Here is a 13,733-nt window from a genome sequence, read left to right as displayed (position 1 = left end):
ACACACACACACACACACACACACACACACACACACACACACACACACAGCATGAGCTGGGAAGGAGCAGAGAGAGGGAGAGAGAGATTCCCAAGTCTCGCTGTTGCCACAGAGCCCAAGACGGGGCTCGAACTCACGAACCGTGAGATCATGATCTGTGCAGTCAGTCACTTAACCGACCAAGCCACCCAGGTGCCCCTATTTTACCCAGTTTATACATCAGTGACATCAAAGGCAGAACACGCTTTCTGCCATTAAAAATGCTTCTCTCACCTTTTAAAAATATCATGAAGGGTTTGAGAAAAAAAAAAGATACATAGAGGAAAACATGGTGATAAGGATGACTCAACAGATAATGTAGCAAAATAAATATATTTTGCATGGTGCCCAGGGATAGGGCAGGTTTTGAAAGCAGCTCATCAGTTAAAGATAAACTTGTCTCTCTTTTTATTATTTTCCTGGAAACATGAACTTGTAATATGCATTTTTGTCTTATGGCACTTTAGAAATTACTAACCATACAGTTCTGGGATGTCTTTTTTCTCAAAGAAAACTTAACCTTACAATACCCCTTGGCAAAGGTACTAATGAATACTGCTCTGATGCAAACACTCCCTAGGCTATTTTGTTTGAGCAAATTTGAGCAAGCTTTGTGTGAGCTTGCATGTTTTTCTGAGGAAAGGGTACTTGCAAGGGATTCATAAATTCCTACTTTAAAGAATCATAATCCTAAACCAAGAATTTAACACTACTGCAAACACTGAAGTTGCTTTAAGCTGAAATTTACCGACCAATTAAAATTCAGCAAAGCCTATATGTAACTCAAATGGGTTAATCACAAGGCATCATTCTTGTTCATATATCAGCATGCATTTCTTTGTCTTGACTGTACATACGGAAGATTCTTTAGTTTTCTTTGAGTCATTAACTCCAAATATTAATTTAAAAAATAACAGCTGTCTTTATTTACAGCTGATCTATGACAACTTAACTTTAAATTGTCTTGAGATTTCTTTAATAGTTCATAAAAAATCAATAATAGGGGCACTGAGTGGCTCAGTCTGTTAAGCGGCTGACTTTGGCTCACGTCATGATCTCACGGTTTACGGGCTCGAGACCCGCGTCAGGCTCTGTGCTGATAGCTCGGAGCCTGGAGCCTGCTTCAGATTCTGTGTCTCCCCCTCTCTCTCCCCCTTGCCCGCTCATGCTCTGTCTCTCTCTCAAAAATAAATATTTAAAAATTTAAAAAATCAATAATAAGAACTGTACCCTGTATTTACACTGCTGTACATACTTCTAAGACATCATTGTTTCCTTCATGTAACAGTAACATGAATTACAACACATAAACAATTCCACGTATTGGTATAAATTACCATTGTATCCATCTTGGTTCAGGTCTCCTAAGTGTGCCACAGCACTACCGAATCTCCCGAAAACCTCGGTGCCCGCGAGGATCTGTGGGTCTCTGAAGACAAGAGCACTCACTTGCAAATACAGATAAACTTGCCCTACTTCCCTAGGGCTGGTCTCAAATTCACGTTCCATGAAGAGAGGGGCCCCAATCAATACATCATCCATTCTGCAGGGAACAAAGAGAGAGGTCAGAGCACCGACAGACGTGAGATTCCAGGGGGACATATTTTTTTAATGTTTATTTTTGATAGAACATGGGGTAGAGTGGGGGGAGGAGAAGACAGGAGAGGGAGACACAGAATCCAAAGCGGGCTCCAGGCTCTGAGCTGTCAGTACAGAGCCCGATGCAGGGCTTGAACCCACAGTCCATGAGATCATGACCTGAGCTGAAGTCGGGAGGTCTCCCAACCGACTAAGCCACCCAGGTGCTGCCCCCCCTGCCCCCCCCGCCAGCGGATACATTTTTAACCAACTAGCTTAGTACATTTCCGTTGGTATTTTTCCTTTCCCCAGGTACATTTTACAATCACCGTGTTTCTTTCATTGCTTTGTTATGTCTATGGGATAGAATGTTATAGGAAAAGAAGACTTGTTACACTGAGCTTTTAGACTGTGTTACAAATGACCACTTTAAGAAAACCAGATACTTCACCCTTTTCAAAAGATTTTTAGTGCATTTCCAGAAAATGTAGCTAGACAAGCAAAACATATCAAAAGGACCTAAAAAGGGTTTCTCTCAAAGTGGATTAGTGTTTGTCTACGACAACAGAATGATTCACATAAGTTATGAAGTTTTCTTGCAGTAATAAGGTTTAACATAAATGTTGCCTTCTTCTTTCCTCTTGTTACTTCCATTTAAATAAAGCAGAGGGGCGCCTGGGTGGCTCAGTCGGTTAAGCATCCGACTTAGGCTCGGGTCATGATCTCGCGGTCCGTGAGTTTGAGCCCTGTGTCGGGCTCTGTGCTGACAGCTCAGAGCCTGGAGCCTGCTTTGGATTTTGTGTTTCCCTCACTCTGTGCCCCTCTTCCACTCATGCTCTGTCTTTATCTGTATCTCAAAAATAAATAAACATTAAAAAATTTTTTAAAAAAAGGCGAGGGGACGCCTGGGTGGCTTGGTTAAGTGTCCGACTTCAGCTCAGGTCATGATCTCACGGTTCATGAGTTCAAGCCCCATGTAGGACTCTGTGCTGACAGCTCAGAGCCTGGAGCCTATTTCAGATTCTGTGTCTCCCTCTCTCTGACCCTCCCCCGTTCATGCTCTGTCTCTCTGTGTCTCAAAAATAAATAAATAAAGCAGAGACCAGAGAAGGTTATAGTACTACCTAAAAAGATAGAAAACAAATTTTCATCCCAAATAGGACTTGATAGTTATCTTTGTAAATGGAGATACACTAGCAGGAAATTAATAGATAATTTTTAAGGTTGAAAAAAATTCAAGAAACAAATACCTATGCACATTATCTAGAGATAAAGATATAGCCCCCCAAGAGAACAAAATACAAAAGTGGTTAAAAGTGTTCCCTTCACAGAGCCGACGGGCATGAAGAAGAGTACAACAGAGCTACCTAAACTATTTCAGTTTTTGTTTTTTTTTTAATTTTTTTTTTTAACGTTTATTTATTTTTGGGACAGAGAGAGACAGAGCATGAACGGGCGAGGGGCAGAGAGAGAGGGAGACACAGAATCGGAAACAGGCTCCAGGCTCTGAGCCATCAGCCCAGAGCCCGACGCGGGGCTCGAACTCACGGACCGCGAGATCGTGACCTGGCTGAAGTCGGACGCTTAACCGACTGCGCCACCCAGGCGCCCCAACTATTTCAGTTTTTAAGAACACATACATACGTTATTTTATTTTAGAAATCTTAGGAAAAGTCACGTCAACCAAAATTCAAAATGTGATCTATACTAATGACCTCTGAAGATGCCCCAATCTTGGGAGAGGCAATAATCCAAAGAAAAATCTGCCTTTGGTTTTTATGCTGACATAGATTAGGCAACATGCAGAAACTTGCCAACTAAACTAAAAATATCACCATTCATCTAAAAGGCAGGAATGGGGGTGATCAGTTACTGAAAACCAAAAAGAAATCCTCCTTTAAGATAGGAGGCATCTGTAAGACATTGCAACTTCACCCTGACCGCCTCTTTCTCCAACTTCTTGCCTTCCCTGCAGTGGTCAACTAGTACCCAGGTTCAAGAGACATTCTGTGTAACAACTGTATTTAAGACACTGTGATAAGTGACTCAAGGAATATAGCGACAATTAGGTCAACCCCGGTCCTAATTAACTTACAAGTGAAATCAAATTGCCACTCATTTAACTACAGACAAGGCAGGGTGGAAAAAAGCACACAAGTAATCCAAACTAAATCCTAGAGATCCTGGGTAGGAGAGAGGGCTGGTACTTTGAGAGAGTTAAGCAATGCTCATGGAGGGGATGGCCTTAGACCTGAGTGGGATTCTCACAGGTGGCTTTAGAGGCAGGCTTTCCAGGTGACAGTACTCTGAGCCCAAAGCAGTGTCTCTGAGTGGAGTCAGGGTACAGAGAGCGATCAGGTGGGCTCCGTGCTAGAGGGGTGCCAAAATTTTAATTGGAAAAGTAAAATATACAAAGAATTCTTAAAACTTAATAATATGAAATCACAGTAACAGTAACAATAACATATACAGTATGATACCATTATATACTACATAGCATATATTATTGTTATATATAACCAATATTGTATGTATGGGATATACAATAGATTACATAACATGTTATCATTGTTATATATAACCAATATTATATGTTTATGACATATAATAGAGCAATAAGAAAACAACGCAATTAAAAATGAGGCAAAAGATGTGAACAGACACATCATCAAAGAAGATTTACAGATGGCAAAGAGCACATTAAAAAATTCTCAATGTCAAATATCATTAGAGAATTGGAAATAAAAACAAAAATGAGATACTGCTACGAATCTATTAGAATGACTAACATCCAAAATACTGACAGCACCAAATGCTGGAAAAGAGTGCGGAGCAACAGGAACTCTCACACATTGCCGGTGAGATTGAAAAATGGGACAGCCGCTTTGGAAGGCGGTACGGCACTTTCTTACAAAACGAAGCACAGGTTTACCGTATGGTACAATAATCACACTCCTAGGTGGTCACGCACGTGAATTGAAAAAACTTAGGTCCAGAAAAAAAAAAAACTTGCAATTGCCAAAAATTGGAAGCAACCAAGATATCCTTGGTTGCACTAATAACCTGTGGCACATCATATAACAGAATATTACTCATCAATAAAAAGCAATGAACTATTAAGCCACAAAATGACAGGGAGGAACTTTAAATGCATTTTGCTAAGTGAAAGAAGCTAGTCTCAAAAGCCTTCATACTGTATGATTCCATGTGTATAACATTCTGGAAAAGACAAAACTATAGAGGCAGTAAAAACGAGTAGCAGCTGGCAGGAGTGAGGGGAGGGAGAGGAAGGACTAGATAGAGCACGGGGTGTTTTTAGGGCAGTGAAAGTATTTTGTACGATACTGTAGGTGGATACGTGACATTATGCATTCGGCAAAATTCACAGAACATAGAACCAAAAGAGTGAACCCTAATGTAAACCGTGCACTTCAGTTAATAATGTAACAATATTGTAACAAATGTACCACACCAATGCAAGAGGGTAATAACAGTGGAAACTGAGGGTGGAGAGGAGAGAGAATACATGGGAACTCTCTTTAATTCCTACTCAATTTTTCCATAAACCCAAACTGCTCTAAAAAAAATAAGACCTACCAAAAAAAAAAAATTGATAATTGAAAAAGTAAGTTGAATCAGATTATATGGGAAAAGCATGAGTTTTAACGTTCTCCTGATCTAGATTTAAAAGCCGGCTCTTTTGGTAACAAGCTGTGCGGTATTGAACAAGTTACATTTCCTCAAAAATGTGAATGTAGAAATAGGCTGCGTCATTGGATACATCACTGAAGATCTCCCTCGGTCTCTGTCTCTGTCTCTCTCTGTACGTCTCCTTCCAAATGTGCACACACACGTATATAGACAGGTCATACTATAGTAGTTTAATAAATGATAGGTATCGTGAAGGCACTGGGTTAGGTGTTGAGGGAATACACAATATTTTTACATTATAGCAATGTAAACAGAAAGAGCTCTTGGTAAAAAAGCACAATGCATCCCCCCTCTCCCTCTCCTACCTTGTAGGAGCCAGAAACAAGGTGAAATGTAACTCTGGGATAGTCTGGGGCTCCCAGCTACTTCAAGAATAGGCTCTTACTTGTCTCCCAAGCAGGAGACCTACCGCAGGGAAAAGCAAGAAACACCCTGAGTGTTACTTGGCCGACTTGTAAGAAGGAAGGGGTGGGGGGTGGGGGGTGGGGGGTGGATGGGGGCGAGGACGGTTATAGATAGACCTGAGGAATGGCTATTATTTTTTCTTTTGTTTTTTAAAAAATGTATAATTCCAGTAGAGTTAACATACATTGTTATATTAGTTTCAGGTGTACAACATAGTGACTCAACATTCTGTATGCACATCACCTTGTGCTCATCACAAGTGCCCTTCTGGAGGTGAGTAGGGGGATGGGTAAATAGGAATGGCTCTCATTTGGGTCTCACATTCCAAAACCTAAGTTGGATTACTATACTTAGGTAAAACGTTAAAAAAATTTTTTTTAACTGGTTTTTATTTATTTTTGAGAGATAGAGCATGCGTGGGGGAGGAGCAGAGAGAGGGGAGACACAGAATCCGAAGCAGGCTCCAGGCTCTGAGCTGTCAGCACAGAGCCCGACACGGGGCTCAAACCCATGAACCGTGAGGTCATGACCTGAGCTGAAGTCAGATGCTTAACCGACTAAGCCACGCAGGTGCCCCAAAACACCTTCTTAAAAATAGGACAAGCACATTGGTTTAAAAAAAACAATTCCCATTGCTTGCCATCCTGCTGTGCTCCAAGACCAGAGGAGAGCAGGGATTGGGGTTATTGCCTTGATCTTCCCCCGCAGGTCTGTGGTTGCTTCTCTTTCTGTTATCATTATTGCCAGTAGGCGGGGCCATTCGCTAAACACCTAATTGTGTTGCTGCCTTGTGGTTCAAAAATGTCTGAAGTCACTGGTCTCTACTGTAGAGATGGAGTGGGGGCCATTTTCTCATTCTGTAAAGAAGGAACAAGCCATAAAATTGGTCCCCAAGGGTGCCAACGTGATGCAGGACTGGCACGGTTGGTGCAGTGCCTTTCTCCCTGCCGACCCAAGTTCTAGAAATGGGAAATTATTCACCGCATCATTGCGACAGACTAGCACACCCATGGGACCTTTGGATTCTTGGAAGTATTATGACAACCTTGATTTATTTTGTTAGAAATATATTCCCTAGATAGTTAAGTGTAAGTCTTCTAAAATGTTCTAAATGCCATAAAAACAGAGAAAGACATTTGTTTTTCATTTATAATTGTGTTTCTCATAAGGTTGAAAGACAATAACTGTGTTGGATTTAATTGGTACAATGTGCTTTATAGAATACTTTGCACTTAGTGTCAGTATTATTTTATTACAGCAATACTGCTTAAGAGCCACAATATATATTCTCGTTTAGGCTGGCGTTTTTAAAGCTTGGTTGGCAACACATTAGTGGACTGCAAAATCAATTTTTAAAAACAAAACAGAAAACAACACCAAATAGAGTGAACACATTACACATGAGAATAAATATCGTTCCATGTCATTTTTGTTTCAGTTGTGTAGTGTGCTGGGCTGCAGCGTCAAATGTATTTCTTATTATGGACCGTAAGGCAAAAAAACCCTGAAAAAAACCATCGCAGTAAGCTATGTGTGCTAGTAGACTATTTCACAATTGGTTTTTGTCAAATCCTGGTTTTGAAAATGCCCCCCAATTCAAGTTTAAAGTTTTAAAATATCTATTAGTGAAGATATTTTTCAGTGACCTTCTAATACATAGTTATGTAATAGGCTGGGTGCCATTCTAAGATATATATATTCTCTTAGAGATCTATATACGTATATATACATGTACACATATATATACATATACACGTATATATACACGTATATATATCTAAGCTATAGAGATAGAGATATATATCATATATATATATCATATATATGTGATATATATGATATATATACATATATATATGATATATATGATATATATCACCCAGCCTGTATTTTTTTTTTTTTATCTTAAAACAATTAATGATGAGGAAATAATATCAATGATGAAGTTTTCACTAAAATCCACTCTTTCTGTTTGGGTCATGTTGGTGGTTTGTATGAGACCTAAATTATTATGTAAAGGCGCTTTATAAAAGGATATATACACTAAATTTTATTTTATCCGAAATGTCTAATGTTTAAGCACAATTTTCTTTCACATCTCTGGGTAGCATACACAGGTTTTATTTGTGTCTCTTTATGTTTAAATCCGCTCTGATAATATAATACAATGCAAGGCTCAATTTCTCATCCTTCACATGTTGTTTGGGACAGAGACACTATAATTATTTTCCTGAAAAGCAAAGCAAAAATACATAGAGAGAGAGAGAGGGAGAGAAAGAGAGAGAGAGAGAGAGAGACAGAGAGAGGACCCACGAATAAGAATATTCAATACAAAGAGTCTATCTAGATTCAAGTTTTCAGAGTCAGATGGTGTTGTGTTGATTTAATATATGAACTTTTTTATGTTTCTTTTTTCCCAATAGTAGATATTGCACATTAGTTACCAGGATTAATGTTTTGAATGTGGTCATTTAGCAGAATGCAGATTAGCAGGCACTATTCTAGAGCTGACATCAACTGAACTGTTTCATGGTGGGCAAAAACTAACATTGCTTATCATTTACATTACAGAAATCAATTTCAATTTTCTCCTTTCTGCTTTAGTTTTCCAGATTTTCTACTTATTTCAATCATGATGATAAAACCCATGTGACAGAACACACTTGGACTAAATCTACGGCAAAAACATAGTCACCCAAAGCTGATTCCTTTCAAATACATTTTCTCTAAAACGTTCTCAAGTTAACGAACTGCTAAAACCTCTTTAAATTGAACTCCTTTAGGCCCCACAGAGATGAAAACACAACCCAATTGATTAAATTGTAATTCTGTAAGTTTCTGAAATAGTTTAAATATTGTAAGTTTCAAAAGCCCTACGAAAAAAACTAATTTGCTTGCTTAGGCTCAAGATGAAATATTCTGTCTCCCTTTGTTAAGTTTGTCCAGAAATTCCTAACAGTTTACATTGGCAGAGTTTATAGCTCTGGCTATCTTAAGATAACTAAACTAAAGTTAATTTCACCAGCTTGTTTATATTTTCAAAACAGTCACAAGCTTGATAATATCAACTACCAACCAGCATGCACACCACTGTTTGGTCTAAACTTTTGGAGTGCCCTCACAATACCTGGAGATTTTTTTTTTTAATTAAAAAAAAAACAATGGGGAAGATTTCCACCAAATTACTAATTTGGTCATCATTACTTAATGACACTGTCTTTTTTTACCCCTGCTATCGAGTTTTGGAGGGACCTTGCATTTGTTGCATACAGAAGATGATACATCCTGTCAGAGAATGTTCACGAGGGAGTCTGATACACAATAGTACTTAATTATCTCTTGGCCAGAGAAGGGAAAGTCCGTTTTAATATCACAGAACATGGGGAGTCCTAACTTCTGAACCATGAACACTCAACTAGACAAGTGATCTTCTTAATATCCTATTCTGAGTCACTGCATAACATCTACTCAGATCCAAGGTTTAAAAGAGGCAGGCCTTAAAAAAAAAAGTCTTCTGGGAAACTAGAAATTTGGGTAAAAAATGGGAATTGCATCTCAGCTTTAGTATTGAACTTTGATGGGTGATTGATGCTCACTGATAGTTCCTTGATCACTGACTGATAAATGCTGGGTAAGCTAGAAAGAGTTTTGTGAATTTCAATATATATATATATATATATATATATATATATATATATACATATACTTATAGACTGTAAAATGATTTATGAATCATTACTAATGACTCAGTAAAATGCAGCAGACTAGTATGGCCATTTTAATATAACCATACGGACTGAATTTTCTTATATGCCATGCCACAAAAAACTATAACTGAATTTTTTCTCGTGAATCAGTTGTTTTTAGAATCACTAAAGGCAATCTTAAGGTTCATAGGGGAAAATAACTTTGAAATTAGGATTTTATACTTTTATAAAGTGGAAGTAAGACCTTATAAAAATAATGGAAATTAATAAAATGTACACTTAATAAACAGGAATGTAGATTCTTACAAAAAATAGAGTAAAACATTTAAACACATATGTATGTTACTTTGACCACAACCCTTATTTAAGGTTACTGGAATCTATATGTATTCTATACATATATCTAAATCTGGATCAGTATATGTGCAGAGAGTGCATCTATATGTTTTCACATATATATGTGTATAGAGATAGTTAAATAGATCTATATATGTGTGTGTCTATACGTATAATCTGAAAGAGTCAAATTCATGGAAGCAGAAAGTAGACCAGTGGTTACCAGAGGCGGGGATGGAGGCAAAGGGAGATGTTGGTCAAAGGATACAAAGTTGCAGTCATGTAGGATGTATGCTAGAGATCTAGCGTATAGCATGGTGAGTACAGTTAATAACACTGTTACTAGGAGTTTGCTAAGAGAGTGGATCTCTGGTGTTATCACCACGCACGGGCGCACACACACACACACACACAGAAGTAACTTTGTAATGGATGGATTGCACAGTTGGGTGAATATAGATGGAGCCTATAGATGGATGTCTTAATTAGCTTGATCACAGTGATTATTTCACTGTGCCTACGTATACCTTAAACATCATGCCGTATACCTAAAATATACAATTTTTATTTTAAAAAATAAAAATAAAAATGGTTATAGAGTGTTTCAGGGACAAATATGCTAATTTCCCAGCTTTAAATTTTTTTTTAATGTTTACTTATTTTTGAGAGAGAGAGAGAGAGACAGAGAGTGAGGGGGAGGGACTGAGAGAGAGAGGGAGACACAGAATCTGAAGCAGGCTCCAGGCTCTGAGCTGTCAACACAGAGCCTGACATGGGGCTTGAACTCATGAACCGTGAGGTCATGACCTGAGCCAAAGTCAGACACTTAACTGACCGAGCCACCCAGACACCCTCCCTTCATGTGTGAATTTTAGATAGCTTCACTGGACTGTAGTTTGGGTTGTCCTATGTTATTAGACATATATTACACAGGAAGACACTTTGAGAAGGGAAAAAACATTGTCTGCCAATCATGCATGATAAAATTTTGTTGCTTATAGCAATATTGGGTTTTTCAATAGTTTCAGTGGATAATAGACATTTTTGCATTTGAAATGGCTAAGAAATTGGGGGCACCAAATATATCGTATCCAGGAAAACTTTATTTGAGATAGGGATTCGGGTTTCCTGTAAATCCCATGCAGCCTTCTGATCTCTGCTAGAAATACTGTCAGAAGTCAGAACGACAAAAGCATGCTTTCTCAAAATCGGGCCACATGTCTCTTGACATGGAGCCATCACATGGAGCTTAAGAAAAGTCACTGACACATGCATGATTTACTGCCTTTCTTTTCTGGTTCTGCTAAGATTTCTGAGGGACAGCAGTTTACGTCTCTGCCCTGATGGGTTGTTTTGTGCCTTCCCTGGGGACAAATACCCACCCAGTGAGGACGCTGCTGTTGCCATTTAGTAGTGGTTTTCAGGCCCCTATCTTCAGATCAAGTATAAGGCTAGACACATAAGATGTCTATTTGAAAGTCAACAGTATCAAGTGATTTTTTCCAGAAACACAGGTGCTACAAAGGTGATGGCAAATTGTAGTTTTGTTATTGTAATTTCAGACTTCATGTGAATTGTCTGTCTTTTATTGGGGTGAAAGATTCTCAGTGGCATCTATAGCTTACTCATTTATAATGGGGCCTTGAATTTACGTAGCATTACAGTAACCAAGAATGGCACATGACATCCAGACTGAGAATCTGTGGGCACTTTATCTTTAAGAATGGCAACATCTTAAAGTTGGGGCGCCTGGGTGGCTCAGTTGGTTAACTGTCTGACTTCAGCTCGGGTCATGATGTCGCAGTTCGTGGGTTTGAGCCCCATGTCGTGGTCTGTGCTGACAGCTTGGAGCCTGGATCCTGCTTCAGATTCTGTCTGCCTCTCTTCCTCTCCCGGCTTGAGTCTCTCTCTCAAAAATAAATAAACACTAAAAAAATTTTTTTTTAAAAGAATGGCAATGTTGGGGCACCTGAGTGGCTCAGTCAGTTGAGCCTCTGACTCCTAATTTCGGTGCAGGTCACGATCTCACGTTTAGTGGGATTGAGTCCCACATCGGGCTCTGCATTGATAGTGCGGAGGCTGCTTGTGATTCTCTCTCTCCCTCCCTTCTCTACCCTTCCCTGGCTTGCGTGTGTGCTTTCTCTAAATAAATAAATAAATAAATAAATAAATAAATAAATAAATTTTTAAAAAAAGAACGGCAATATTAAGATAATGGACTCACTTTTTCGATGCAGTCTAAAGACTGCAGACTATAGTGCCTAATAAAAAAAGAAATAACGTGCATAGTAATTTTTAAGAACATCGAGAAATAACAAATTATCCCTGGAATATTCCTGTGTTTGTAACTACCATGTTAAATTTGATCAGCAGGGGACCAAAAAGGTCCTTTCCTCACAAGTATTCTCGGTTTTTTTATTAACATGGCCAAAAAAAAAAAAAAAGAAAAGAAAAAAGGACTCTAAGTGTTGTCACAGAGCTTTGCTATGGACTGGAACGAACGTGTTTCCAGGAAGGAGGCAGTATCCTGCAGGGCACAGTGTTGACCCGAGGGAGAGCCGAAAGGGTTCAGGGCAGGGTGAGGTAAAGGAAGGGCACACACGGAGTTACTCGGGGCCCCATAAAACACCCTGTGGCTCCCGGGCCGGAAAAGCCCCTGTGTGTGTTGTGTTACCATCTGTTGAAAGAAACGTGTCTGCGCGTATCCCAATGACCGCCATGGGATTTTGTTTTTTGTTTTGTTTTGTTTTGCTTTGACTAAAGCGTGGGCTTCCTTATCTGGGACATCACACCAAGTCGTGTACTCACGTTCTTTTTCAGTCCCACCTCTCTGTTTTTTCTCCCCCCCTAAATCACTCTGATTAGTCCCGTCCACTGAGGTTGGAAATTATGAATGGCGGTCCTGATCGTTACTTTCTCTTCACAGCTCGGCTGATGGGTAAAGTAAGATTGGCATTCAAATATACTTTCAGAATACATCCAGAGTGCAACCCTTTTACTTCCTGCCCAAGGCACTGTCCTGCCCCACCTGGCTTAGGGCAGTGGACCCCCAGAAGGCCTCACAGCTGCCGAGAGCCACCAGACAGAGCGTGTCTGATGAAACCAAAGTCAGAGGCCATTCCCTTGCTTAGAATCCCCCAGTGGCTCGCGAGACGTGTCCTTCTTGGAAACAGACTCATCCTGTCTGTAGCATAGTCTGCGAGGCACTGGGTAAGGCAGTTTATAGATGCAGTGGCTCACAAAGTTTTCTGATCCTGTGCCCTCATCACCTCTCCAAGCCTCTTGCACGTTCCTTGGCTTCTAGCAGCCCCCACCTCCAGGAACCTGAGCACTCTTTCCCCTTGATCTTGCTCCTGCAGATCTTTCCTCAACTTTCCTCAACCTTAACACCCCGGTCTTCCATATCTACCCCATTTGATATCACCACCTTCCCAATATTCCCTACCTCCCCTAATAGACTGTCTTTTAGAGAAGTTTTCAGTTCAGAGCAAACTGAAGCAGAAAATACAGAGAGTTCCTGTACATTCCTGTTGCCATACGCACAGCCTTCCCCCCATCAGTGTCCCCTACTCGTGTGGTGTGTGTGTTACTGTCCATGAACCTAAGGGACCCATCATCATCACCCAGACCCTATAGTTTACACTGGCCTCACTCTTGGACTGAACATTCTGTGGATTTTTAAACTTTTTAATGTTTATTTTTGAGAGAGAGAGAGAGAGAGAGAGAGAGGCAAGTGGGGGAGGGGCAGAGAGAGGGAGAGACAGAATCCAAAGCAGGTTCCAGGCTCTGAGCTCTCAGCACAGAGCCTGACGTGGGGCTCAAACTCACGAGCGTTGAGATCCTGACCTGAGCCCAAGCTGGACGTTTAACCGACTGAGCCACCCAAGTGCCCTGAACATTCTGTGGATTTGGACCAATGTGTAATAGTGTCTTACACAGTTGTCTCACTGCCCTAAA

At 39.9% G+C, this 13,733-nt stretch overlaps 1 protein-coding gene across 1 annotated transcript in view; it reads right to left on the bottom strand.

Moving 5' to 3' along the window:
* The window catches only part of ITGA8 (integrin subunit alpha 8), a 191,292-nt gene that overhangs the window by 112,985 nt on the left and 64,574 nt on the right, over positions 1 to 13,733 (bottom strand). Inside the window, exon 12 of the mRNA XM_040450953.1 lies at positions 1,377 to 1,582. Coding sequence (XP_040306887.1) covers positions 1,377 to 1,582 — 206 coding nt within the window. The remainder of the gene's footprint in view (positions 1 to 1,376; positions 1,583 to 13,733) is intronic.

This window comes from Herpailurus yagouaroundi, unplaced genomic scaffold (assembly GCF_014898765.1).
Source record: "Herpailurus yagouaroundi ecotype Mexico unplaced genomic scaffold, PumYag 203, whole genome shotgun sequence".
NCBI lineage: Eukaryota > Metazoa > Chordata > Mammalia > Carnivora > Felidae > Herpailurus > Herpailurus yagouaroundi.
The sequence above is the reverse complement of the archived record's forward strand: the minus strand, read 5'-3'. Positions and strand labels throughout refer to the sequence as shown.